Source organism: Canis lupus, chromosome 15, assembly GCF_011100685.1.
Source record: "Canis lupus familiaris isolate Mischka breed German Shepherd chromosome 15, alternate assembly UU_Cfam_GSD_1.0, whole genome shotgun sequence".
Classification (NCBI taxonomy): domain Eukaryota; kingdom Metazoa; phylum Chordata; class Mammalia; order Carnivora; family Canidae; genus Canis; species Canis lupus.
In genome coordinates, this window is record NC_049236.1 from 14,928,587 (window position 1) to 14,955,480 (window position 26,894).

The 26,894-nt window shown below is 45.3% G+C and overlaps 2 protein-coding genes and 1 long non-coding RNA gene across 4 annotated transcripts; 1 reads left to right on the plus strand and 2 right to left on the minus strand.

Annotated features, from left to right (window-relative positions):
• Positions 1–1,184: 1,184 nt before the first annotated feature.
• On the minus strand, positions 1,185–2,536 carry LOC119877017. Its single transcript, XR_005370283.1, has 2 exons — positions 2,049–2,536; positions 1,185–1,461 (listed from the first exon to the last, which is right to left on the minus strand). It is a non-coding gene; the product is annotated as an uncharacterized LOC119877017 (long non-coding RNA).
• PRDX1 (peroxiredoxin 1) lies at positions 2,245–19,271 on the plus strand. The gene is made up of 6 exons (NM_001252165.1): positions 2,245–2,276; positions 4,942–5,058; positions 7,916–8,069; positions 8,429–8,551; positions 10,400–10,530; positions 18,907–19,271. Exons 2-6 carry the CDS (start codon positions 4,953–4,955, stop codon positions 18,990–18,992), a joined length of 600 nt encoding a protein of 199 aa, NP_001239094.1. The 5' UTR covers positions 2,245–2,276; positions 4,942–4,952; the 3' UTR covers positions 18,993–19,271.
• Positions 19,272–20,841: 1,570 nt separating this feature from the next.
• Positions 20,842–26,830, minus strand: MMACHC (metabolism of cobalamin associated C). Of its 2 annotated transcripts, none has more exons than XM_038558232.1 (4): positions 26,635–26,830; positions 23,877–23,948; positions 22,535–22,687; positions 20,842–21,637 (listed from the first exon to the last, which is right to left on the minus strand). In XM_038558232.1, exons 1-4 carry the CDS (start codon positions 26,713–26,715, stop codon positions 21,221–21,223), a joined length of 723 nt encoding a protein of 240 aa, XP_038414160.1. In that variant the 5' UTR covers positions 26,716–26,830; the 3' UTR covers positions 20,842–21,220. The 2 variants fall into 2 exon arrangements, with proteins under 2 accessions (XP_038414160.1, XP_038414159.1); XM_038558231.1 differs by having other exon boundaries at positions 23,877–24,071; positions 26,635–26,824.
• Positions 26,831–26,894: the final 64 nt, after the last annotated feature.

Sequence of the window (26,894 nt, forward strand, 5' to 3'; positions counted from 1 at the left end):
GATTGCGCCCTGGGCCAAAGGCAGGCGCCAAACCGCTGAGCCACCCAGGGATCCCTCTTCTGGTTTTTGAATGACACAAATAAGCCCAAGTGCCCCAGTCCAGGCACATGGAAGATACAATAATTTTTTTTTTCTGGCTGAAATAGGACTGTGTGTTGTTGGTTTAACCTGCCCATAGCAATAACCATCCACTATAAAGCTCTGAACTTCTACATTTCCCCTGCTGCCTCTTGAAGGAAATAAATAATGGCCAAATAACTGTTCATTCTCAGGTAGAGAAGGAAACAAACAAAATTATGATTGTTGCTAGATAGGGTGATAAATGCAGAAAAATTTTGAGATGCTCAGGCACCTTGACACAGCACGTTCCCATTATTTTTTTAAAATTTTCTTACTTTTTAAAAAAATTTTTATTTATGATAGTCACACAGAGAGAGAGAGAGAGGCAGAGACACAAGCAGGCTCCATGCACCGGGAGCCCGACGTGGGATTCGATCCAGGGTCTCCCGGATCACGCCCTGGGCCAAAGGCAGGTGCCAAACTACTGCGCCACCCAGGGATCCCTTACTTTTTTTTTTTTTTTTTTTAAGATTTTATTTATTCATTCATGAATGAGGGACACACATAGAGAGAAAGGTGGAGACACAGGCAGGGGGAGAAGCAGGCTTCTGGCAAGGAGTCCAATGTGGGACTGGATCCCAGATCCCAGGATCATTCCCTGAGCAGAAAGCAGATGCTCAATCGCTGAGCCACCCAGGCGTCCCAGCATGTTCCCATTTTTTATCCTGCTATGATACATAAGGCAGTTAATAGGATGGTGGTGGTTGGGGGGTCGTGATAGAGGCAGTGTGGACATAATGTATTTATTACATGCGCCTATTTTATATCGAGTGCTCTGTTATGTCTTAGGGACATGAGGTGTGTGTAACCCAAACCTTACTTTCCAGAAAGTCAATGTAGCAAGAAGAGACAGGCATATAAACATATAAAATAGCTTAAGAGGGCAGCCCCTGTGGCTCAGTGGTTTAGAGCTGCCTTTGGCCCAGGGTGTGATCCTGGAGATGCCTGATCGAGTCCCACTGATCGAGTCCCACGTCGGGTTCCCTGCATGAAGCCTGCTTCTCCCTCTTCCTGTGTCTCTGCCTCTCTGTGTCTCTCATGAATAAATAAACAAAATATATATATTTTTTAAAGAGGTATTTTGTATAGCTTCTGGCCTTACAGGATGTTGTTTTGGGCACAAAGGACGGAATGATAAATTCTGGGGAGGAGCAAAAGCCAGAACAGCTTTCCAGGACTTTTGAGGATGAGCCAAGGTCCGGAACAGTTCCAGAAGTCATGCTTCGGCGGTCTTCAAAGACATTTTCTCTAGGTCTACTAGGAGGGAACAGATTCTTCATATTTGAACAAAAGCCTGAAGTCTTGAAACAGCGACACATTGTTCTGGGTGTTACAATCCAGCTAGGAGCAAGGAAGAATTCTATAATAACAGCTAACATTTCTAACGTATAATAAGAACTAGGAATTGTGCTAAGTAAGCCACAAAGATGATCCCAAGGAATTACTAGTTTTTTTCCATTTTACGGGTGAGAACAATCAAGGCCACACATAAAATGACAATGAGTTTTAACTCAGGAAACAGACTACGGAGCCCCAGTTTTTAAAACCACAAATCAGAGGAGTGAACTGATCAGATTTCAGAAAGATTCCCTCTAGCCGCTGCGTTAGGAGTGGGTGGGAGAAGGAGAGCAGCAATCCTGTAAATCAGAATAATGAAGGAGGTTGTCTAGGTACTGAGGCAGCACTACGGCAGAGGCTGCGGGGATCGGGGTGGCATATGTGAGAAACACTTGACAATTTTAAGTGCTTGATGTGGATTAGACGTAATCCTCCGTGGGGCAAGACCAATACCGCGGTCTGGGTCTTGAGGGCAGGACGCGCAGGAGACCCTCGCAGAGATCCCAGAGTAACAGGGGCATTGGGGCCTCGACACCGCCGCCCTCGGCTCCCCGACCCTAACCGTCGGCAGCAGGGAGGGGGATCCCAACCTTCCGAGCCCGAGCCCGCCCACCGCGAGGGAAAGTGCTGAGTCATTCTGGCGGGGCGCGTTGGCTGGGGCGGGGGCGGGGCCAGATCCCCCTTCCCTCTCCTCCTCCTGCACCCCCAGCCCGCTCTGACTCTCGCGAGAGCCCCGCAGGCTATAAAGGCAGCGCCCCGCGCTCGCCTCACGCGTCTTCTTCCTGACTGGTTATCGGCGGTTAGTCTCCTCAGCGCTGGTGAGAAGGTTCTCCACGCCCGGGTCGTCGTCTTTTCCTGGTTCTCCCAGGGTCTTGCCCTACTTGGCTTGGGTGCTGTGACGGGGGAGGTGGCTGGACGAGGTCTGGCGCTCGAGAGTAGTTAGGCGGTCCGCGCGCCCTCCCTTACGGACGCGGGGACCTGTTTAAACCCTGAGGCTAACGTCGGTTCGAGTTTCCTCTTCCCCCGGCAACCCGAGCGGAGGGCGCTCATTGGCGCGGCGAGGGGGCCTCGTGGTAGTGGTGGGCTCTCCTCAGCTAGGCTCCTTCCGGGCGGGGCGGGCTCAGGAATCTTCTAGAGTGGACCTGGAAACTGACCTGAGGCTACCCGCCTGTCGTGTGGTGGAGGTGATGACTGTTCCCGGCCCTCCGCTGGGCCTACATGGGCAGTTTCCGGTACTGATTTCCTACCCTGGCTTTATTTTTTGCGTTTGTGTAATAGGGTTGTAGTGATCTCAAATTTGTCAAGACTGCTTTTTTTTCTTTTTTTTTTAGGGGGGGCGGCTAGTGCTTTCCTAAGTGCTGTGGTGGGGTTTCTCATGGGAGCGGCAGGAGGGAACCTGAAGCGGGATTTGGGGGCGTGCCTTTAGCCTTGGAAGTTCATGGGCAGATCCACCGAGGCCCACGCCGCCTTGAGGTCTAAGGGCCTTTACCCCGCCGAGTCGGTCTTTAGTGGACGTGAGAACCACGTGGAAAAGCAGGTTTGGATGAGGAGGTCGTTTATGTTAGGATCACACACCCCCTCTATATTTGGTCGCCAAATTGCAACTTGCCTTACTAGGTTTTTTTTTTTTTTTTTAAAAGGCGTTAGCAATAGAAAGTTTGCAATAATAGATGCTTGGTTTTATGCACCAAAAAAGTTTGGGATTTGGGAAATTAGCTTCTTGAGCCTTTCAAACTGATGACTTACTGGTTTACATCTTAATTCCTTAACTTTGTGTTGACCTGAGTGAATCCAGTGCAGCATTGCTTTTTAGCAATGATTTGTTTTGCAGTAAGGATTTTTTTTTAAGGTTAAGTAATCTCTAAATCCAGCATGGAGCTCTAACCCACAGCCCTGAGATAGAGTCACATGCTTCCAACCAACTGAGCCAGCTAGGCTTCCCAGCAATAGACCCTTGTTCCACTTGCTGCTCCAGAATCCTGGCCCTGAGGTCAGAAACCCACCTTTTTTTTTTTTTTTTTTTAAAGATTTTATTTCTTTATTCGTAGAGACAGAGAGAAAGGGGCAGAGGCACAAGCAGGCTCCATGCAGGGAGCCTAACATGGGACTCGATCCAGGGTCTCCAGGATCACACCCCAGGCTGCAGGCGGCGCTAAACCGCTGCGCCATCGGGGCTGCCCAGAAACCTACTTTTGAAAGGACTTCTAGGGCTTAAACACAACCCTTGAAGTTTTGCAATTTAGCAGATGGGAATCATGTCTCTTAAAGACTTGGATTAGGGGGGCAGCCCCTCTGCCTGCCTCTCTCTCTCTCTGCCTCTGAATAAATTAAAAAAAAAAAACAAAAACAAAAACAGAAAACCAGAGTTGGATTAGGGGTGTGCGGTCTCTTGGGCAAATGTACCTGGAGAAAGGTCATGTGGACTTCTTGAATTCTGAAGACAGATAAAGATGCAGTCCAGAGAAAGGGCAACATGACCACTTCTAGAGATCAGACATTCTGTTTGTGGAATTGTTCATTTGGGCTCAGCTTTGATATCGAACCTTCTTTCTCTGGAGCTTTTTGCATAATGAGAGTACAGAAAATGTCACTGCATAAATGATCGTTTAGGAAAAGTAAGAGGTTACTTCAATTTTTAAAAATTGCTGTTTTTAAAGGAAAACAAAAGCTGATGTTCAGAGAAGTATTCTGATTTTTTTTTTAAAGAGTTATTTATTTATTCATCCAGAGAGTGAAGAAAGAGGCAGAGACACAGGCAGAGGGAGAAGCAGGCTCCATGCAGGAAGCCCGACGTGGGACTCGATCCTGGGTCTCCAGGATCACACCCCGGGCTGCAGCCGGCGCTGAACTGCTGCGCCACCGGGGCTGCCCTGATTTTTTTTGTTTTGTTTTAAGAGTGAGTCTTCTAGCGCAGGGGAAGGGAAGAGAGAGAAAGAATTTTAAGCAGGCTCGGTGCTTAGCCTTGAGTTCATGAACTGGGTTTAAATCAAGAGTCAGACGTTTATTTTTTTATTTTTATTTTATTTTATTTTATTTTTTTTTTAATTTTTATTTATTTATGATAGTCACAGAGAGAGAGAGGCAGAGACATAGGCAGAGGGAGAGGGAGAGGGAGAAGCAGGCTCCATGCACCGGGAGCCCGATGTGGGACTCGATCCCGGGTCTCCAGGATCGCGCCCTGGGCCAAAGGCAGGCGCTAAACCGCTGCGCCACCCAGGGTTCCCTTATTTTATTTTTTTAAGAGTCAGATGTTTAAAGGACTGACCCACCCAGGCGCCCTGTAATATTTGGTTTTGTTTCATAAGTTAGAAAGCTCAGTTTTCTGAGCTTTCTCAGATGCGTCTTACTAATATAAAAAAATTAGTATGTATATTTAGGGCCACTGGATAATTCTTTTATTTTGTAGCTAAGTGTCTAGGTAGAAGGGTGTTGGTTACTTAGAAAAATAAGGCTTGTTTCTAATTTACTTCCTCTTTTCTCCAGCCCATAGCAAGATGTCTTCAGGAAATGCCAAAATTGGGCATCCTGCTCCCAACTTCAAAGCCACAGCTGTTATGCCAGATGGCCAGTTCAAAGACCTCAGCCTATCTGACTACAAAGGTAAGAGTAATTATATTAGATTTATTAAAATGGAATTATTTTACCATCTAGGATGGATCATTAGATTTCTGTATATCTGTTAGGTTTGATTGTAAAACGACTTCTCCCTCCTAGGTCAGTCTTCAAAGTAGGTGGCTGTTTTTATGTTGAAGTGATGTAGTGATTACCAACCATGATGACGGATAATCCTGTAGGTTCAGACTGCTTACGGGAAAAGCCCATGCTTTGTTATGCCTGGACATAATAGCTCAATTATTTTCTCAGTACTCCTCAATTCTATTGGAGATACTCCTTGAAAGCTCAAGTCTTGGGGCGCCTGGGTGGCTCAGTTAGGCATCTGCCTTTGGCTTCTGTCATGATCCCAGATCTGGAGCACTTAATCCAGCTCCTTGCTGAGCAGGGAGTCTGCTTCTCCCTCTCTTCCCCCCACCCCACCCCCTTGTGTGCACATACTCTCTGTTCCTTCAAGTCTTTGGAGCTTACACCATTAATTTTTTGAGAGATGTATGTCAGAAAAAAAAAAAAAAGAGATGTATATCAGAGTTGCTGTATTATTAGCAGAGGCTTAGGCATATTCTCCTGACTGTTTTGCCCTAAGAGAAGAGTTGGAACAGTTTTCTTTTCCTGTTAAGTTTCAGGTAGACCTTGGCAATCTGATAAAGCTCTTCCTCTTTTTTTTTAAACCTTGCAGTCCTGGAATGAGGGGAGGGTTTTTCTGAGATAGTTGATGTACAGATTCCTTGAAATGCAAATCTGAAACTCAGGTGTTAAGTGTACCTTTTAACTTAGTGGTGCAGTAATTAGTTCCTGGATTCAGTTTATGGGAGGAACGTGTGACTAAGGTTTCCTAACACATCACACTTGTTTGGAATGAGAAGCAGTTAAGAAGGGGCCCAATGGAGGGAAGAAGCTTCTCTGGCAAACAAGGTAAGTAGCACCACTGGGAGGTGACCTTGGCCCAAGGGTAAAGGCAGGAGGTTTAGAAAGAGCTGTTCTCTGTTCCTCCAGGGCTTGACCTGCTGAGGCTTCAAAGTGCTTGTTAGGTAAAGCCCTGGAGAGGTTGTTTAGATGAGGGAGTTTCTTGTGATTTTGGTTTTCTTTTCTTTTTCTTTTTTTTGATTTTGGTTTTCAAAGTAAATCTCAAAAGTTTTTGATTTTCAGACATTGCTGCTACCTGGAAATGAGTGAATATTTGGCACTGTTTCAGTAACGCGGCCTCTTAGGTGTGGTGAGAGGCTGGTTGGCCAGTTGAATATATACTTCTACTGGTAATCTGCATGAGTTTTGGAAAATTTAAGCTAGAGATCCTGTTGCTTTATCAGGATTTTTTAATTTTTGCCTCAGACTTTTTGTTGTCTAACTAGGCTTGTTAGGAACATATTTGTGGTGATTTATTTTTTTAATTTTATTTTTATTATTTTTTATTATTTATTTATTCATGAGAGACACAGGCAGAGACCTAGGCAGAGGGAGAAGCAGGCCCCATGCAGGGAGCCCGGTGTGGGACTCCCGGGACTCCAGGATCAAGCTCTGGGCCAAAGGCAGGCCCTGAGCCATCCAGGGATCCCTTGTGTTGATTTTTTTTTTTTTTTTTTAAAGATCATTTAAATCTTACTGTCCTGTAATTGTGGTTCATAGTGGACTAAGTGTTAAAGGCTTTAGTTTCTCTTTGGTCTCTATTGACTTGCATAGAATCCAGGATTTGAGGTTTTCCTATGCATTCATTTTAAGCGTTGGCATCAGACTATCTAGTTAGGTAAATTGCATCCTTGGTTTTGCTGTTTTTCATTGGAGAACTTAGTGTTGTGCTAATTGTAACTATTTAGAGATGAAAATCAGACTGAACAGTGTTTATCTTCTAATTGGCAGCTAATGGGGAGGCAGGAAAATAAAGCACAAAAATGAAAGGAACTTTTTTTTTCCATGCAGGCTCTCCTACCACAAAATTTTCTAAAGGTAGCTGCTGGGAGACCTCTGTGTTCAGTTTTGGCATTTAGCAGTTGTTGTCTACCATCAACTTAAGGCTTCCTTAAAAAAAAAAAAAATTCCATGGGAAAAGGTCTTTAGGGTTTTACTGTTCTTTTTTTTTTTTTTGATACTTTATTACTTTTTTCAAAGATTCATTTATTTCATAGTTGAGAGTGTGCCTCCTGTGCAAGGGGGGTAAGGAGAGCCTCTCAAGCAGACCTCGTTCTGAGTGTGGAGTCCACCTTGAAATCATGACCTGATCCAAAATCGAAGAGTTGGATGCTCAACAGACTGAGCCACCTGGGCACCTCAAGATTTTATTTTTAAGTAATCTGTACAGCTAACATGGGACTCAAACTCAACCCTGAGATCAAGAGTCCTGCAGGAGCACTGTGGTTAAGAGTATGACTTTTGATTTTGGCTTAGGTTGTGAACTTGGTTGTGACCTTGAGCCTCCTCTCCTGTTGGGCTCTGCTGGGCGTGGAGCCTGCTTAAGATTCCCTCTCTCCTTCTCTCCCTGTGGCCCCCTCCCCAAAAGTCATGTACTCCACCAGGTGCCCCTTGGTGTTTATGCTTTGTAAAATAAGAAAGTGTTCTCCTTCTCTCCCTGTGGCCCCCTCCCCAAAAGTCATGTACTCCACCAGGTGCCCCTTGGTGTTTATGCTTTGTAAAATAAGAAAGTGTCTTTTCTTTCTTTTCCTTTCTTTCCTTTTATTCATGAGAGACAGAGGCAGAGGGAGAAGCAGGTTCCATGCAAGGAGCCCAGGGCGGAACTCGATTCCAGGATCATGCCCTGGGCCGAAGGCAGGTGCCAAACCTCTGAGCCACCCAGGGATCCCCCAGGAAGTGTGTTTCAAAGGCAAACTTGTGGCTCTTTTTCTTCCTCCAGGAAAATATGTTGTATTCTTCTTTTATCCTCTTGACTTCACCTTTGTGTGCCCCACGGAGATCATTGCTTTCAGTGACAGGGCAGAAGAATTTAAGAAACTCAACTGTCAAGTGATTGGTGCTTCTGTGGATTCTCATTTCTGTCACCTGGCTTGGTAAATCTCGTGGTTGATTTCACATATAAACTTTGAACCAAGTAGTAAATGGGACTGGTGTGGCTTTGACAATTGACTTGCTCAAGTATTGCCTTCTGGCTCCTGATGGGAGTGCAAAGGCGCTCTGATTTCTTCCTTTATTTTTTACCTGGCAGCTGAGGAGAAGCAGCTTTGGGTTGCAGCTGAGTGTACCCTGGTGACGTTAACAGTCGTCAGGCACTCACTTTACTGTTGGAAAAAATTTTGTTTTTTGGGATAATTAGATTAGGAATGCTGGAAAAATGGGAAGGAATAAAGTTAATGCTTTTGCTACACAGTAGTTTGAATGAATGTGATTGTGTGTGTGCCTTTTGCTGTAGGATCAACACACCCAAGAAACAAGGTGGACTGGGACCCATGAACATTCCCTTGGTATCAGACCCCAAGCGTACCATTGCTCAGGACTATGGAGTCTTAAAGGCTGATGAAGGCATCTCGTTCAGGTATACACCTGCCAGGGGGCTGACATTTCATCAAAATTATCTAATAGATGGGCAGCCCGGGTGGCTCAGTGGTTTAGCACCGCCTTCAGCCCAGGGCCTGATCCTGGAGACCCGGAATCCAGTCCCATGTCAGGCTCCCTGCAGGGAGCCTGCTTCTCCCTCTGCCTGTGTCTCTGTCTCTCTGTCTCTCTGTCTCTCTGTCTCTCTCTCTCTCTCTGTGTGTCTCTCACGAATAAATAATAAAATTAAATCTTCAAAAAAACCCCAAGCAAACCAATTGACTTGAGAGCCTTTTGGAGAAAGGTAGAGGCCTGATCTGTAAACTCTTTTTCTTTTCCCCCCCTCAGTTAATTTGCTGAACAATAATTGACTTATATCACTATATAAAATTTACTTATTTTCAATTATGTTTTTATTTTTAGAGAGGGGGCAGAGAGAAAAATCTCAAGTAGAAGTAGACTCCATGCTGGAGCTGGACATGGGGCTTGATCTTTTGACCCTGAGATCATGACCTGAGCCAAAATCAATAGTTGGATGCTAGGGTGCCTGGGTGGCTCAGTGGTTGAGGGTCTGCCTTCAGCTCAGGGCATGATCCCAGAGTACTGGGATGGAGTTCCACATTGGGCTTCCCAAGGATCGTGCTTCTCCCTCTTGCCTATGTCTCTGCCTCTCTCTCTCTCTCTCTCTCTCTCTCTCACTAAAGAAAAAAAAAAAGTTGGATGCTTAACTGAATGAGCCACCCAGGTGCCCCTCTTAGTTATTTTTTAAAGATTTTTTTTTAAGATTTTATTTATTTATTGAGACGGGGGAGGGGGGGCAGAGACACAGGCAGAGGGAGAAGCAGGCTCCATGCAGGGAACCCGACATGGGACTTGATCCTGGGTCTCCAGGATCACACCCCGGGCTGCAGGTGGCCACGCTAAACGACTGTGCCATCGGGGCTGCCCTATTTTTTAAATATTTTGAGTCCACTCTACCTAACGTGGGGTTTGAACTCACAACCTCAAGACTGAGTTGCATGCTCCACTGAGTGACCCAGCCAGTACTCCCTTTAATGTATAAACTGTACAACACGATGATTTCATTTCATTATTCCTTTAAAAAAGAAAGAAAAGTGGCTCAGTGGTTGAGTGTCTTTGTTTCATGTACACATACATTTTTTTTTTTAAGATTTTATTTATTCATGAGACATAGGCAGGGAGAAGCAGGCTCCATGCAGAGGGAGCCTGATGGGGGACTCAATCTCGGGACTCCAGGATCATGCCCCTATAAATACAATCTTAAAAAAAAAAAAAAAAAGCATAGGACTCTGATCTTGGTGTAGAGATTGGTTTTTCTTTTCACAGAGAAAGAGTCAGACACATAGGCAAAGGGAGAAGTAAGCTCCCTGTAGTGAGCCCGATGCGGGACTTGATCCCAGTACCCTGGGAACAACATGACTTGAGCCAAAGGCCAGATGCTCAACCAGTGAGCCACCCAGGTGCCACCCCTGCCCTTTTTATTTTTATTTTATTTTTTTATTATTATTTTTAAAGACCTATTTATTCATAGAGACAGAGAGAGAGAGGCAGAGACACAGGCAGAGGGAGAAGCAGGCTCCACGCAGGGAGCCCAACATGGGACTTGATCCTGGGTCTCCAGGATCACACCCTGGGCTGAAGGTGGCACTAAACTGCTGAGCCACCTGGGCTGCCCTTCTTATTTCATTCTCTATGCAGGAAGAAGACAAAGCCAGTGCAAGTCTGGGAGAGGCCAGCAGATAATCCTTTCTATTGAGTTTGTGTTCTAACAAAGCGATTTCTAAACCTGTGTTGCATTTCCCTCAAACTTTCAATCTCTTTTTCCCAGGGGCCTCTTTATCATTGATGATAAAGGTATCCTTCGGCAGATCACTGTAAACGACCTTCCTGTTGGTCGCTCTGTGGATGAGACACTGCGACTGGTTCAGGCCTTCCAGTTTACTGACAAGCATGGGGAAGGTAAGCCAATCCACCTGCTGACTTGACAACAGAATGGTAGGTAGGATAGGAAAGATGGCAGGAACAAGGTCTACCAAATAAAAGTGTCTTTTCAAGAAATTAAAATCTCTGGATTATAGTGGGTGGTTTGGTGAGGTAATGGAAAAGTTCAGGGAGGATAATATAAAGGCATTTTGTTGAAGCTGCATAGTTCCAGCTTTTGCCCTGCTCATTTAGAATCACTGTTGCAGCTGTTAACTTACTAAAGGCATGTAGGAGGATCTCCTAGGTGTGTAGAAGGGCAAAACGAAAAGTTTGAGAATTCCATCTTGACATATAGCATGCCATTCTTGACAAGTGTTTATTGGGAGAAGAGATTAATCCCTTTGATCCATATTCGTTGTACTGTTTTTGTTTTTGTTTTTTAAAGTAATACATGGCCCTGGGCCAAAGACAGGCGCTAAACCGCTGAGCCACTCAGGGATCCCCCCCCCCTTTTTTTAAAATTTAATTTATTCATAAGAGACCCAGAGAGAGGCACAGACAAAGGCAGAGGGAGAAGCAGGCTCAATTCCATGCAGAGAGCCTGATGTGGGACTGGATCTCCAGGACCACAGCCTGGGCTGAAGGCAGTGCTAAACCACTGAGCACCTGGGCTGGCCCCCCCCCCCCCCCCTTTTAAAGAGTTATTCATGAGAGACAATAGGCGCAGAGACACAGGCAGAGAGAGAAGCAGGCTCCATGCAGGGAGCTCCATGTGGGACTTGATCCCAGGACTCTGGGATCTACGCCCTGGGCTGAAGGCAGGTGTTTTTCCTCTGAGCCACCTGGGCATCCTAGGTTGTAGCTTTTTGAGTTTTACCCCCTCTTGGAGTGGAGTATAGTTGTTGATAGAATGAGACAGTCTTACCCTAAGAGTGAGTTTAGTTTTTAAGGGCTTAAGTCCTGAGGCTGCAAGTGCTTGGTCTGTGGGGTATGGAGAACCTCATAAGCTCTCAAATTTCATGTAACTGAGGACAAGATAGTTACAATGAAGTGCTACTGATGTCGGATGAAGTGCACAGGTGTACTTGGTTTGAATTTGCCTTAATACTTTTTCTTTTAGGTGATAAATATTTCAGACTAATTTTCTAAAGCCCATTTCAGCTCTGATTTTGTGATACAGAACATGGAAGTTAAGAGTCTGAATTAGTGGTGTCTGTTGGGGGGACCCAAAAGTAGTGGCTTGCCTAGAGTGAAAAGCTAACATGGATCAGTGACCATGATACCCAAAGGCACCATTTGCTGCAGCATGTGTGGACTCTTAGTGTATTGAAGCAGATAGATGGCTGCTGAGACTGCCCCCTGGTGGGGGATGAGATTCAGCACAAAGACTGAGGGAGCTGGAGAGTGGCAAAGTCCTTTGTTGGACTTTTACTAGTTCCTTGCATGTAGGCTAGACTTTTTTTTTTTTTTTAAGATTTTTTTATTTAGGGATCCCTGGGTGGCGCAGTGGTTTGGCGCCTGCCTTTGGCCCAGGGCGCGATCCTGGAGACCCGGGATCAAATCCCACATCAGGCTCCCAGTGCATGGAGCCTGCTTCTCCCTCTGTCTGTGTCTCTGCCTCTCTCTCTCTCTCTCTGTGACTGTCATAAGTAAATAAAAAAAAAAAAAAAAAAAAAGATTTTTTTATTTATTCGTGAGAGAGACAGAGAGAAAGAGGCAGAGACACAGGCAGAGGGAGAAGCAGGCTCCATACAGGGATCCTGATGTGGGACTCCATTCCGGGACTTGAGGATCATGCCCTGGGCTGAAGGCAGGTGCCAAACCTCTGAGCCACCCAGGGATTCTCCCCGCCCAGGCTAGACTTTTGAACCCAAGTTTTGATAACTCTGAAGCTTCAATCTTCAGTCTTGGTTTGGTCTCTTCTCATCTCACAAGAACAGGCACAGCTTTCTGTGTGCAGCCTTTATGTTTTATTGGATAGTTCCCACTTGAGAGCCTAATGAATACCAACCACTTTGTGAGATACTTTGCATGTATTAATTGTTTTTTAAGATTTTATTCATGAGAGGTCAGCCCCAGTGGCGCAGCGGTTTAGCACTGCCTGCAGCCCAGGGTGTGATCCTGGAGACCCGGGATCGAGTCCCACCTCGGGCTCCCTGCATGGAGCCTGTTTCTCCCTCAGCCTGTGTCTCTGCCTCTCTCTCTCTCTGTGTCTCTATGAATGAATAAATAAAATCTTAAAAAAAAAATTTATTCATGAGAGACCGAGAGGCAGAGACCTAGGCAGAGGGAGAAGCAGGCTCCACGCAGGGAGCCTGATGGGGGACTCAATCCCAGGACCTCTGGATCACAACCTGAGCCAGAGGTACACATTCCAATCACTGAGCCACCAGGTGCCCCCATAAACCAACCTTTTCTTTTTTTTTTTTTCTTTTTTTTAAAAGATTTTATTTATGGGATCCCTGGGTGGCGCAGCGGTTTAGCGCCTGCCTTTGGCCCAGGGTGCAATTCTGGAGACCCGGGATCAAATCCTATGTCGGGCTCCTGGTGCATGGAGCCTGCTTCTCCCTCTGCCTATGTCTCTGCCTCTCTCTCTCTGTGTGACTGTCATAAATAAATAAAAATTTAAAAATATATATATATAAAAAAAAGATTTTATTTATTTATTTATTCATGAGAGACCGAGAAAGGCAGAGACACAGGCAGAGGGGGAAGCAGGCTCCATGCAGGGAGCCTGACGTGTGACTCATCCCAGGACTCCAGGATCATGCCCTGAGCTGATGGTGGTGCTAAACTGCTGAGCCACCCGGGCTGCCCCCATGAACTAATAATACTTAAACATAGCATTTCTTCATAGTAAATGTTGAAACTGGGAACCAGATTCATAACCATCTTTTTTTTTAAGGTAGTACTGAAAAAGTCAGTGTTTAGGGCTTTCTCTGTGTTGTAAGTTCTCTTACTGAAGTTGCCATGACTGATGTCATTTTTTCTTGGGAGACTTAGTATTTTGGTTGTATTTGAAAGCTGGATTATGGTGGAATGCAACCAGTTCTTCTGGATTCCATATTGATTCAGAAAAAAACAACACTCCTGGATATGAAACAATCAAGTGAGGCTTTCTGTCTTGTCACTGATAATTGTTTTATTTTTATTTTATTTTATTATTTTATTTTTTAAATTTAATCTAATTTTTTATTTTATTCTGTTTTATTTTATTTTATTCTATTCTATTTTATTCTATTCTAATTTGTTTATTCATGAGAGACACAGAGAGAGAGGCAGAGACACAGGCAGAGGCAGAAGCAGCAGGCTCCATGCAGGGAGCCTGACCTGACATGGGACCCGATCCTGTGTCTCCAGGACCACACCCTGGGCTGAAGGCAGCACTAAACTGCTGAGCCACCCAGGCTGCCCTTTTTATTATTTTTAATATGTTTTTTTTTTTTTAAGATTTATTTATTTATTCATTCAGAGAGAGCAAAGAGAGAGGCAGGGACACAGGCAGAGGGAGAAGCAGGCTCCATGCAGGAAGCCCGTCGTGGGACTCGATCCTGGGTCTCCAGGATCACACCCCGGGCTGCAGGCGGCGCTAAACCGCTGCGCCACTGAGGCTGCCTTTTTTTTTTTTTTTTTTTTTTTTTTTAGGATTAAAACTTGTTTTTGAGAGAGTGCGCAAAGCATGGGGGAGTGGCAGAGGGAGAGGGACAAGCAGACTTAGTCCCAGGACCCTGAGCTGAAGGGATGCTTAACCATCTGGGACCCTATTTTTTAAGATTTTATGAGAAACAGAATGGGTGGGTGGGGGAGGGTCAGAGGAAGAGGGAAAAGCAGACTTTTCCACTGAGCAGTGAGCCCCATGAGGGGGTTTGATCCCAGGACCCCAGGTTCGTGACCTGAGCCAAAGGCAAATGCTTAACTGACTGAGCCACCCAGATGCCCCTTAACTATTCTTAAGTGCCATGAGGCCTTAGTGCCAGTGAGAGTAAGTTGACAAGATTTTTCTGGTTCATTATTTTTCCTTATTTTGTATCATGATTTATAATTATGGTGTTCTAAAGCTTTATTTTCTTAGATTAATTACCTGTTAGCACCTACTGCCAAACCTCTGGCTGGCCCTTGTCTGGTCTTTGCTTCCTTGAGGTACTTTTTTTTTTTTTTTTTTTTTTTTTGAGGTACTTTTTATATGCTTAGTGACCTGTGTTTTGTTTTCTTTATTCAAAGATTTTTTAAGATCTTGTTTATTCTTGAGAGATCCACAAAGAGGCAGAGACACAGGCAGAGGGAGAAGCAGTCTCCATGTAGGAGCCAGATGTGGGACTTGAACCTGGGACTCCAGGATCACGCCCTGGGCCAAAGGCAGACAGATGCTCAACAGCTGAGCCACCCAGGAGTCCCATGACCTGTGTTTTAACCCTTGGTGCCACTAAAGCTACTAATAATAACCATGAAGTAGAGATTTCAGGAAAGTAACAGCAGCTGGGTCTGCAATTTGGCACTTCTCCCATTCATACTTTATTTTTAGACTGCTCCAAGTGATACCTAAGGCTTAAGATATTCTTGGACTGGAAGGGGCTTTCACTGGCCTCCCCTCCCCCCCTTGAACAAGTGAGGCTTGCTGTTAAATTACTGGACTCTGGTGACTACATGTCTCCTAGAAGATGGAATAGCAGATGGAAGTGAAAAATCAGAGATTGGTTTCCTTCCCTTAGTCTCTCAGGTTAGCCCAAGAAGCATTGCTAGCTCAGGATTTTAGAAAAACGTTGGAAGTTACCTTTTTTTTTTTTTTTTTAAGATTTTATTTATTTATTTATGAGATCACTGAGACTGAGGCAGAGAGAGCAGCAGTCTCCCCATGGAATAGCAGCCTGATGTGGGACTTGATCTCAGGACCCTGAGATGACGACCTGAGCGGAAGGTAGATGGTTAACTGAGCCACAGAGATGCCCCAGCAGCTATGCTTTTTCTGCAGAACATTCATAAATGTATGAAATTCAAACTCAGACTTTTTGTTACCAAGGGGTAGAAGGGAGTTACTTAGTGAACAAGTAGGGCCTCCTTGGGGGTCCTACCCACCCCTTTTATTTCAGGCTATCCAGTTTGGCAGGGTTAACACTAAAGAGGCAAACATTGCTTTATTCAGATCCCTCAAGGGCTACCAGAGGGGGGAAGCAGCTCAGTATTACGGTTTTACACAGTTCTAGCTTTGTTTACTTACTTAGCTTATTTCTTGGTATGAGGGTAAGTCATTAAAGTTTTTTTAATTTAAATTTTAATGTAACACGTATGCCATAATTTACCATTTAGAGTATACAGTTTAGTGGCATTAATTACATACACAATGTCATGCATCCATCACTAATAGTTTCTGAATGTTTTCATCGTCCCAGACAGCTACAACCATTAAACAATAGCTTCTCATTCCCCTTTATTTCTAGCTCTTTGGTAACTTTCATTTTCTGTCTACGAGTTTGTCTATTAAATATTTCATGCAATGTTTGTCCATTTGTGGGTTTTTTTTTTGTGTGTGTATATATATATACACACAAAAATATATATATATTATATATATATATATTAAATATTTATTTATTTATGATAGAGAGAAAGTCAGACACAGGAGGAGGGGAGAAGCAGGCTCCATGCTGGGAGCCCGACGTGGGACTCGATCCCGGGACTCCAGGATCGCACCCTGGGCCAAAGGCAGGCACCAAACCGCTGAGCCACCCAGGGATCCCTTTTTTTTTGTATATTTTTTATTGGAATTTGATTTGCCAACATCTAGTATAACGAGCAGTGCTCATCCCGTCAAGTTCCGCCCTCAGTGTCGGTCACCCAGTCACCCCGTCACCCCATCTGCCGCCCACCTTGTCCCTTCCACTATTCCCAGAGTTAGGAGTCTTGTGTTTGGCTTCTTTCACTTAGCATAATGTATTCAAGGTTTGTGTTGCAATGGCTGTCAAAACTTCATTCTTTTTATTTATTTATTTTATTTTATTTTATTTACTCATGAGAGACCCAGAGTGAGCGAGTGAGAGGCAGAGGGAGAAGCAGGCTTCACACAGGGAGCCCGACGTGGGGCTTGATCCCGGATCTCTAGGATCAATCAGGTCCTGGGCTGCAGGCAGTGCTAAACCGCTGTGCCACCGGGGCTGCCCACTTCATTCTTTTTAAAGGCTGAATAGTCCATTTTATGTATATATCCTTTTGTGTATTCATCATCTGTTGATGAACACAGCATTTTCACCTTTTGGCTATTGTGAATAACGCTGCTTCAATACTGTTAAGCAGCTGTGTGGATCTTTGTTTCCAATTATTTTGGGAATTTACGTTATAAATGTAATTACTAGGTCATGTAATTCTGTTAGGCTTCTTCAGGAACTACCAAACTGTTTTCTATATCAGCTGTACCATTTCATATTTGCACCAGCAATGATACCAAGGGTTCTCTACAACCTTGCCAACAGTGTCTTTTTCTTTACTTTTGTTTAATACTATATAGTCTTATGGGTATGTAGAGGTGTCCTTGTGCTTTTGATTTTCATGTCCCTAATGACTAGTAATATTGAGCGTATTTTCATATGCTTATTGACTGTTTGTGGTACTTTTTTTTTTTTTTTTTTTAGATTCTATTTTATTCATGAGAGACAGACAGACGCAGAGACACAGGTAGAGGGAGAAGCAGGCTCCATAGAGGGAGTCCGATGCAGGACTTGATCCTGGGACTCCAGGACCATGCCCTGGGCTGAAGACAGGTGTTAAACTGCTGAGCCAACCAGGGCTCCCGGTGGTTCCTTTTTTTTTTTTTTTATTGTAATTTTTATTTATTTATTATAGTCACACAGAGAGAGAGAGAGAGAGGCAGAGACATAGGCAGAGGGAGAAGCAGGCTCCATGCACCGGGAGTCCGACGTGGGATTCGATCCCGGGTCTCCAGGATCGCGCCCTGGGCCAAAGGCAGGCGCCAAACCACTGCGCCACCCAGGGATTCCCCACCCCCCCCTTTTTTTAAACGATTTTTATTTATTAATTCATGAGAAACACAGAGAGACAGACGCAGGCAGAGGGAGAAGCAGGTTCCATGCAGGGGAGCCCGACGTGGGACTTAATCCTGGGTCCCTAGGATCAGGCCCTGGGCGTGGAAGATGGCGCTAAACCGCTGAGCCACCCGGGATGCTGCCCCCTGTGGTTCCTTCTTTGTAGAAATGTCTGCACAAGTCCTTTGCCCATCTTGAACTGGTTTGTCTTTTTGTTTCTTTATACATTTTGGTTATTACTACTATTTTTTTCATTTTGGTTATTAATCCCTCAGATATATGATGTGTAAATATTTTCTCCCATTCTATATTAACTCCTGAAAATGTTCTTTGTATAAAAATTCTGAATTTTGATCAAGTCCACTTTGTTTATTGTTGCATGTGCTTTCATTATCCTATCTTAAGAATACATTTCCAAATCCAAGGTCATGAAGTTTTTCCTGTTTTAAATTTTTTAATTTTAAAGATCTATTTTAAAAGAGCCAAGGAGAGGAGGGGCAGAGGGAGATGTAGAGAATCTCAAGCAGACCCCTGCTGAGTGCAGAGAGTTGATTCCAAGTCCCATCATGACCTGAGTTGAAAGCAAGAGTTGGCTCTTCAACCAGCTGAGCCACTGAGGCACTCCTAAACTCTTTTCGTTAGGTGAAGTGAAGAATTAGGAGGGTCCATTTTCATTGTTTTGTGTGTGGAAATCCAGCTGATTCCAGCGCCATTTGTTAAAAATCATTTAAGCTTTTTTTTTTTTTTTTTAAGGTTTTATTTATTTATGAGAGACACAGGCAGAGGGAGAAGCAGGCTCCATGCAGGGAGCCGGAGTAGCAGGGCATCACTTTTGATGTGGGACTTGATCCTGGGACTCCAGGATCATGCCCTGGGCCAAAGGCAGGCTCTCAACTGCTGAGCAACCCAGGCTTCCTGCAATTTCAGCTTTTTAAAAATAATATATTTAAGCATACATAACATTTCTGAGGAAATACAAATGCCTGTTCACCCACTCTCTACTGTTAACAAGCTTTGTTTATTTTAAAGATTTATTCATGAGAGACACAAGGCAGAGGGATATTTTTTGTCCTATGTATTTATTTCTAGAACAAAGCATATGATTGGAGTTGTACTTTCTTTAAATTTTAGGTGCTACAAGAATAAATTGAGGTGTAATAGTATTAGGGCTGTGGTGAGGATTAAATTACATGTTTATAGTTGCCCTAAGCTGCTTGAATGATTTCAGACTGTAGCATAGGCTTTCTGGTTCCTGAGTGGTCAGCCTCTTAAACAGATTTGGTTTTGAGCCTTTGTCCGTTTGTCTCCATTTGTCCACAGGAGGAGAGTGGAGCTAACCATTGAGCAGGTTATTAATTAATAGTACTTTGTCTTGCAGTGTGCCCAGCTGGCTGGAAGCCTGGCAGTGATACCATCAAGCCTGATGTCCAGAAGAGCAAAGAATATTTCTCTAAGCAGAAGTGAGCGCCTCGCCATTTTAGGTCCGGGCTGTAGTGGGGGATCCATGAAAACAGAATCTTTTTTTGTACTATTGTCATGCTTATAACAAGACTTTAGACTCTGCAGATGTGGTATGTGGTATGGGACAAGACCGCCCTTTCCTGCAGGGGTTGGGGAGGCCAGCCTTTCTTCCTCTGGAGAGAATGGTCTGAGGTGTGCTATGGGGCAGGCCAACTGATATGTACAGTAGTAGCAAGGCATCACTTTTGATCTTTTGTTGTTTCTATTAAACTTGAACTGAGACCTTGTTGATTGTTTATTTTGGGGGGGCACTAGCTTTTGACTTTTTTTTTTTTTTTTTTAAGATTTTATTTATTCATGAGAAACCGAGTCAGACACACAGGGAGAAGTAGGCTCCACGCAGGGAGCCCGACGTGGGACTCGATCCAGGGTCTCCAGGGTCACACCCTGGGCTGAAGGTGGCGCTAAACTGCTGAGCCACCCGGGCTGCCCTAGCTTTTGATTTTGAGAGGAGTTTACACACTGCTTTGCTTTCCCATTTTAGGAGAAAATTAAATTCATTTTGGTTATTAATCCCTCAGATATATGATGTGTAAATATTTTCTCCCATTCTATATTAACTTAGAAAGGCTGCCTTAGAAAATTAAATTGGGGGCAGGAGGATATGCAAGTAGACCCAGAAAATGGAACTGAACCAAGACATTATTGTATCTGGGGGTGAAAACCAGACCTGCCATAATATTGGCTTAAAGCATTGCGATTTGTGCTATAGGTTAAAGTGCAAATTGCAGGTTTTAGTTAGAGGCCCTAATGAAATTACTTGGACATTGATATTAAAACTACTCCAGGGCTGCATGAGAACTTGAAGATTGGCCTCTTATAAATGCCAGGTACTGGCTCTGTAAAAAATAAGTTAGAAGGATACCTCGGTGGCTCAGGTTATTATCCCAGGGTCCTGAGATCCAGCCCTGTGGCTTCCTGGTCATCAGGTAGTCTTCTTCCTCTCCCTTTGACACCCCTCCCCCCATCCTCTTCTCAAAATCTTACTTAAGAAATAATGGTCTGAGGGATCGTAAGGGATTTCTAAATATGGGAAAGGGGAATAAATCCCTTGAAGTCAATTGTACATATATTTTTGTAGTTCTTTTTTTTTTTTATTTTTTTTATTTGTGATAGTCACAGAGACAGAATGAGGCAGAGACACAGGCAGAGGGAGAAGCAGGCTCCATCATGCACTGGGAGCCCGATGTGGGATTCGATCCCGGGTCTCCAGGATCGCGCCCTGGGCCAAAGGCAGGCGCCAAACCGCTGCGCCACCCAGGGATCCCTATTTTTGTAGTTCTAAAGGAAGAACAAGGCCTATATAACAGGAATCCAGTTCTTCAGGAATACCAAAAGGAAATTTTCTAGTCTTTTTTGGTGCAACCTGGCTGTGGAAATTAGCATACGGTGGTTTGAGCCTCACTGGGAAAAAAAAAACTTCAAAACAGAAGTAGAGGCTTTGAAACTAAAGGTAGGGGGAAACAGCCCTATGGTACATAGGGTAAAGCTTTCCATATCAAAAGAATCATGCTTAGCACTAATTGGCTTCCCTAAGTCATGGCCTTGATTTGAGGGTAGTCCTTTTTCTGCCCTTATTTATCTCTTCCTGAAGGAGGAGTGTATGTCTGGGGGGAAAGTGTGTGCCTCCTAAGCCCTTGTGGCTAGGAAAGAGTATTTTGTACCCTTGTAGATAACCTATCAGCTACTCCAGCCTATCCCCACCCCTCCAAGCAAGACCCCCTCTGAGCTGCAGTACAGGATTCTCAGGGCTTTCAAATGACTACTGAGACCACTTAGTATAAGCCAGGCATCCTTTCAGAAGTGTGTTACACGTGTTTATTCAGTCCCCACAACAAGCCTATGAAGCAGGGGTCATTAGGGGATGATTACCCTTTATAAAGGTTCTATAACAAGTAGCTTATTGGAGCAGAGCAGAGCAATAGTAACAGGAATCCCATATTTCAAACCAGGTGGGTATTCTGAATCTGTCTTGTCTTTGTTTTGATTAAGTTCTCTGAGCCTCATCTTCATTGAAGATCCCTACTATAATTCTTATATCAAGATCTCTACTATAATTCTTATATCAAGAATAAATACTATATTAAAATAAAATCTCTTGCCTTGCCAAAAAGCAAAATAAGTCCCAACAAGTACCACTTATAAATAGGGATCCCAGGAGAGGAAGGATATCAAGGGCCAGGGGATGTAGGTGGTGAGACACTGGGGCTGACCCAGCCCCGGGCTCTGCTGGCATTCTGGGGCTTTTTGGGTCTGAATGTAAAAGGTAGCTCAGGAGATGGAGAGCTAGTATCCTTTGAAGGCTGGGCCAAGCCCAAGAAGGCTAAGCGTTGGGCAGGAGGAGTAGAAAAGTAGGCCTTCTGCTCTTCCGAGTAGCGCTCCTGTGGTGTTACAGCATCCCGGTATGTCCAATCACGCCAATGGAAATTAAAGCCTTCAAGCAGGGTGATTCGATCAGCTCTCTTAGGCACACAGTCCAGGGGCTTTGTGGGTGGCAGGTGTGGCACCTCTATTCCTGGCAGCAGCACCACTCCTCTGATAGCAAACCAGCCCCCATATTTGGGGTGTATGCACACACCTGCTATGTGCTGGGGAGAAAGCAAAGAAAAGTAAGGTCATGGAAATCACCTTGGCACTAAGTCCCAATTACCATCATTGCAGGCTATGCTTGTTCAATTCTCAAAGGATACTGATTCCACATTCAAACCTGTCACTATGGGGATCCCTGGATCCCTCCCTCTCTCTGTGTGACTATCATAAATAAATAAAGAAAAAAAATATTAAAAAAGTCACTATTTTTTTTATTTTATTTATTCATGAGAGAGACAGAGGCAGAGAGACAGGGAAGAAGCAGGCTCCATGCAGGGAGCCCGACGTTGGACTTGATCCCGGGTCTCCAGGATCGTGCCCTGGGCCAAAGGCAGGTGCCAAACCACTGTGCCACCAGGGCTGCCCCAAAAATGTCACTATTGTAGCTGGGCTCCCCCATTTCCTCTCCCAGACAACACTTCATGAGCTTACTCTGGCTATGAGGAAGGAGGATTCTTTAAACTGTCAATTTCCCAGTCTCTCTCACCACTTGTCTCCTAATCACTGCTCTACTCCTTCCAGCCTGTAACCAGGTTTTTTTTTTTTTTTTTTTAATATTTTATTTACTCATGAGAGACAGAGAGGCAAAGACACCAGCAGTGGGAGGAGCAGGCTCCATGCAGGGGGCCGGATTCGGAACTTGACCCTGGCACCCCGGGATCACACCCTGAGCCAAAGGCAGATGCTCAACCGCTGAGCCACCCAGGCGTCCCTGTAACCAGATATTAAGACAGACTAGGTTCTTTGACCTGATCTGTTCCCAGGTAGACTCCAGAAAGCATATGAGGTTGGGCTCCTGACCAGGGCACATCTTCCCCTTGTATTATGTCTACGTGTCTTGAGGGGCCTTCATTTTCTCCCAGTCCCTACTGGAATATTCACACTTGCTCTCTGACCTGGGTCCCCCAGGGGTCAGCCTCCACATCCTTTCGTTGGTAGTAGTAAGCAGCTCCTGCCACATGGGCTGCAGTCTGGGCCAGAATCTTAGGGCGCCGATTAGGGTGTACCTCGTAGTCAGCGATGACTTCTATTTTCAACTCTGGGAGGTTCTGGGATAGAGATGGAAGCTCATTTCAGCATGAGAGGAATCATAACTTTGTCCTAGAGAGCCCTATATTGTGTTAACAAGGTCCTGTCCTCAGAAGTTGTTTGAAGGGAAAACATGACCTTAAATTTGGGGGGAAGGGGGGCATATGGGCCCACTGTGAAGAAAATGATATTCTGTCTAGGAGGGCACATGTTTGAAGAGAGGAAGAAGACTACCTTCTATTTTGAGGGGTTGGGGCACTTGGATGATGCAGTTGGTTGAGTGTCAGACTCTTGGTTTCGGCTTAGATCATGATCTCCTGGGGCCATGAGATTGGGCCCTGCATGTCAGGCTCTGCACTCAGTGTGGAGACTGCTTGAGACTCCCTCTCCCTCTGCCCGCCCTGTTCCTGTGCTCTGTCTCTCTGAAATATATAAACCTTTTTTTTTTTTTTTTAAGATTTTATTTATTTGACAGAGAAAGAGCCAATGAACATACGCAGGGGGAATAGCGGGGGCGGGGGGAGGGAGAAGGAGAAGAAGCAGGCTCCCCATAGAGCAGGGAACCCAACTTGGGGCTCAATCTCAGGACCCTGGGATCATGACCTGAGCAGAAGGCAGATGCTTAACCAAATGAGCCACCCAGGTGCCCCCAAATAAATAAATATTAAAAAAATTTATTATGAGGGATGACTGGTCTCGGTCTTCCAGAGTCCCAGTATGGAGGAAGACCTGGCACAGCTTTGGGGAATATGTGTATGTATGTATGTATGTATGTATGTATGTATGTGTACATGTGTGTGGGTGGTGGGGAAATATTGTTCTGTCCTCAAAAGGCCCCAAAGACAGCAAAAAACCTCCAGGTCTAGGGCAAAGACAGCTGAGCAATACTTAGACGATGCTGGGCTTATTCCTATTTCACTTGGAGGCTGAGGGAATTCTGGTTTGAGGTTCATATAATGAATTGCCCATGAGAGTAGGGTGAATGAGATTGATTCCAGACCTGGGGGGCTGCTAGAAGAAGGTGGCTGAAACTGGGGTAAGATAAAGCAGAATGAAGAGAGATCATAATGTCAGGGATGGCTTTATGGTATCCTTCTGTCTGGGAAGTGGTTCTTGGCTCTATGTAGGTCTAGTCCTGCATTGAGAGCTTAAGAGAAGGTGGAAGCAGCTATAGGTTTAGAAGCTGGGGGAATATAGAACCTTGCTCACCTCTCTAACGCGGCCCAAGTGGTAGGCCACGCACTGGTCCACAGGGTCAGTCAGTTGTTGGAGGTGGCAGCTCTGAAGGAAAGGTTTGAAGGCTCGGTCAAACATGGCAGGTGTGCTGAGTACCAGAAAGGCCAGGGTAGGTCCTGGCAGGGGTAGGTGGAAGGTTGGAGGCAAGAGTGCATTATACCATGCCACCTGGAACAGAGAAAATTCAGGCCACACAAGAGGGCCAGTTTAGGCCTTGCTAGGCCCATGCCTCACCCTAGCATTCAAGGCCTCATACATCTTGCCTCAGTCTCCCATCTCATTCATTCAGCCAATGGACTTGTACTGATGCTGCATGATGTATATTTATGGGGGCCTCCTCAATGGGGGAAATTTAACAGGGAATGTGAAAATAGAAAGGCAGAGAATTCATGAACAATTAAGAACCAAAAGAAATTGTACTGTGATTAGTGCAATGACAAGGCCAGATGAGGGTTCTGTGAAATTAGAAAAAGCTTCTTGGAAGCTGTTTTGAAGGCTAGGAAGAGGGATCCCTGGGTGGCGCAGCGGTTTGGCGCCTGCCTTTGGCCCAGGGCGCGATCCTGGAGACCCGGGATCGAATCCCACATCGGGCTCCCGGTGCATGGAGCCTGCTTCTCCCTCGGCCTATGTCTCTGCCTCTCTCTCTCTCTCTCTCTCTGTGACTATCATAAATAAAAAAAAAAAAAAAATTGAAGGCTAGGAAGGAAACTGACTGATGTGGGGAGGGAGAATCTGGTATGTATTCTAAATAGAGGTTACAGCATTAACAAAAACATGCAAAAAGGGCATATTTTCAAAAGAGTAAATTGTCGGGATCCCTGGGTGGCGCAGCGGTTTAGCGCCTGCCTTTGGCCCAAGGCGCGATCCTGGAGACCTGGGATCGAATCCCACGTCGGGCTCCCGGTGCATGGAGCCTGCTTCTCCCTCTGCCTGTGTCTCTGCCTCTCTCTCTGTGTGTGTGACTATCATAAATAAATAAAAATTAAAAAAATAAAAGATTAAAAAAAAAGAGTAAATTGTCCAGTTTGATAGAAGTGAAGGGTTTGTAAAGGCGAGCAGGAGAGAAGGGTGGAGAGATCAGTAGGCATGAGATTATGCCTGGCCTAGAATACCAATTTAAGGAATACAAGTCTAATTTGGTGACAATAAGAGGCTATTTTTTTAAAGATTTTATTTATTTATTTATTCCGAGAGAGAGAGAGAGAGAGAGAGAGAGAGAGGCAGAGACACAAGCAGAGGGAGCAGGCTCCACGCAGGGAGCCTGACACGGGACTCAATCCTGGGTCTCCAGGATCACACTCTGGGCTGCAGGCGGCGCTAAACCGCTGTGCCACCGGGGCTGCCCAGGGGCTAACTACTGAAGATTTAAGGAGTAAATTGATAGTTTTAGAAAGATCTGGCTTTAGTGTGGAGGATGGATTGCATGCAAAATGATAGCAGGCAAGTTACTGCAGTAATCCAAGTGACGAATACTGGCTTGGACCAGAGCACAGAAGGGTTGGAAGGAAGGGAGTGGATTTGGGAGATTCAGGTGACAGATTCCTTTTTTTTTTTTTAATTTATTTATGATAGTCACAGAGAGAGAGAGAGAGAGGCAGAGACATAGGCAGAGGGAGAAGCAGGCTCCATGCACCGGGAGCCCGATGTGGGATTCGATCCCGGGTCTCCAGGATCGCGCCCTGGGCCAAAGGCAGGCGCCAAACTGCTGCGCCACCCAGGGATCCCCCCAGGTGACAGATTCCTAAAGGTCTTGGTGTCTGACTGGACATGGGGGGAGGGAAGGAGTGAGAAGTAGGAGCCCAGGATGACCGGCTCTGTTCAGTACAGTAACTCCCACTACCCACCCAGGTCTACCTGACCCACCAGTCATTTTCACTGTCTCCATACCTGCCATCCACCACTACCTCCACACCTTTACTGGTTACTCAAGCCATTTCTGATATTTGGGATGTACATAATCTTCCTTCCTTCCTTTCACATGTAGCTCAACTCCATTTTTTCTGGTCAGCCCTTCTCAAGTTAGACCCAACTACCTCCTCCTTTATATTCCTTTTCAGCCCTGCTGTGGGCCACTCAGTGGAAGGGGTGGGAGTGTGCTGCCTCTTAATCATCAGGCAAAGGGCTCAACCTGAGTTGATTTAGCCATGTCCAAGCACACATCTCAGCACAGAGGGCACTGGATAAAGGGGAAATGGATCTATGTAAACAAGGGGAGGTGGTGGTACCAGACTTCTGTGTCAGGCGAGTGCTCAGTTTCTGTACCCAGCCCAGCGCTGGTGACTGGCAACATCATGAATTATCCTTCTGTTGGTAGATGAACAAACCAGCCAATTGTTTGCTTATTCAACAAAAGGAATGCCCTTCCCTCCTCAAATGGCCTAAATCTTAGCTAAGCAAACCTTCCAGGCCTTGCCCTGTTCTAATTCCTTCGAAGGTGACTGGTCTCAGGGGTCACTTTCTTCCTCTGAATAATGGAGGTGGCAGAGCCACACGATTACTGGATTATGTGTCTCTCATAAAAAAATATGGCATTATATGGGGGTAAAATGACAAGCGTGAGACTATTTCTCTACCCTTTTAACCAAGTCCTCGATGACACCCTGTCCCTGTAGGTCAGAAGGACATGGGGCCAGAGGAGCTCGGGAAGGATCAGAATGCTCTCGAGCTTCACGCCGGTAGCACCCAGGTCAATCATACACCTCGCCCAGCATCACAGGAGGGATGAACCAACCTGAAAGGGGTAAACCTCGAAGCCAAAAGGGCACAACGTGTCCTCGATCTTCTGCTTCAGTTCTGCGACTTCTGGCTCCATAGCGCACGCTACGCGCAGAGCTTGCTGGGGAATGGAGTCTCGAGGATAATTTGGGCAGTGGCGTTTCAAGGTAGCTTGGACTCCATTTCCCAAGAACTACTGGGACCAGGAGCGGAATAGCGTTGGCTCGGTGCAATGCATCTTGGGATATGTAGTTCATTTGGTCCTTGGGGACAACA

What these genes read in the sequence shown, in the direction of transcription:
- PRDX1 (NM_001252165.1), top strand. Translation starts at nt 4,953, where the DNA reads ATGTCTTCAGGAAATGCCAAAATTGGGCATCCTGCTCCCAACTTCAAA. An exon ending in GATGAAGGCATCTCGTTCAG is followed by an intron (nt 8,552 to 10,399) that starts GTATACACCTGC and finishes TCTTTTTCCCAG; the next exon opens with GGGCCTCTTTATCATTGATG. An exon ending in TACTGACAAGCATGGGGAAG is followed by an intron (nt 10,531 to 18,906) that starts GTAAGCCAATCC and finishes TTTGTCTTGCAG; the next exon opens with TGTGCCCAGCTGGCTGGAAG.
- MMACHC (XM_038558231.1), bottom strand. Translation starts at nt 26,715, where the DNA reads ATGGAGCCAGAAGTCGCAGAACTGAAGCAGAAGATCGAGGACACGTTG. An exon ending in TCGAGGTTTACCCCTTTCAG is followed by an intron (nt 24,072 to 26,634) that starts GTTGGTTCATCC and finishes TCTCTGTTCCAG; the next exon opens with GTGGCATGGTATAATGCACT. An exon ending in ACTTGGGCCGCGTTAGAGAG is followed by an intron (nt 22,688 to 23,876) that starts GTGAGCAAGGTT and finishes TCTCTATCCCAG; the next exon opens with AACCTCCCAGAGTTGAAAAT.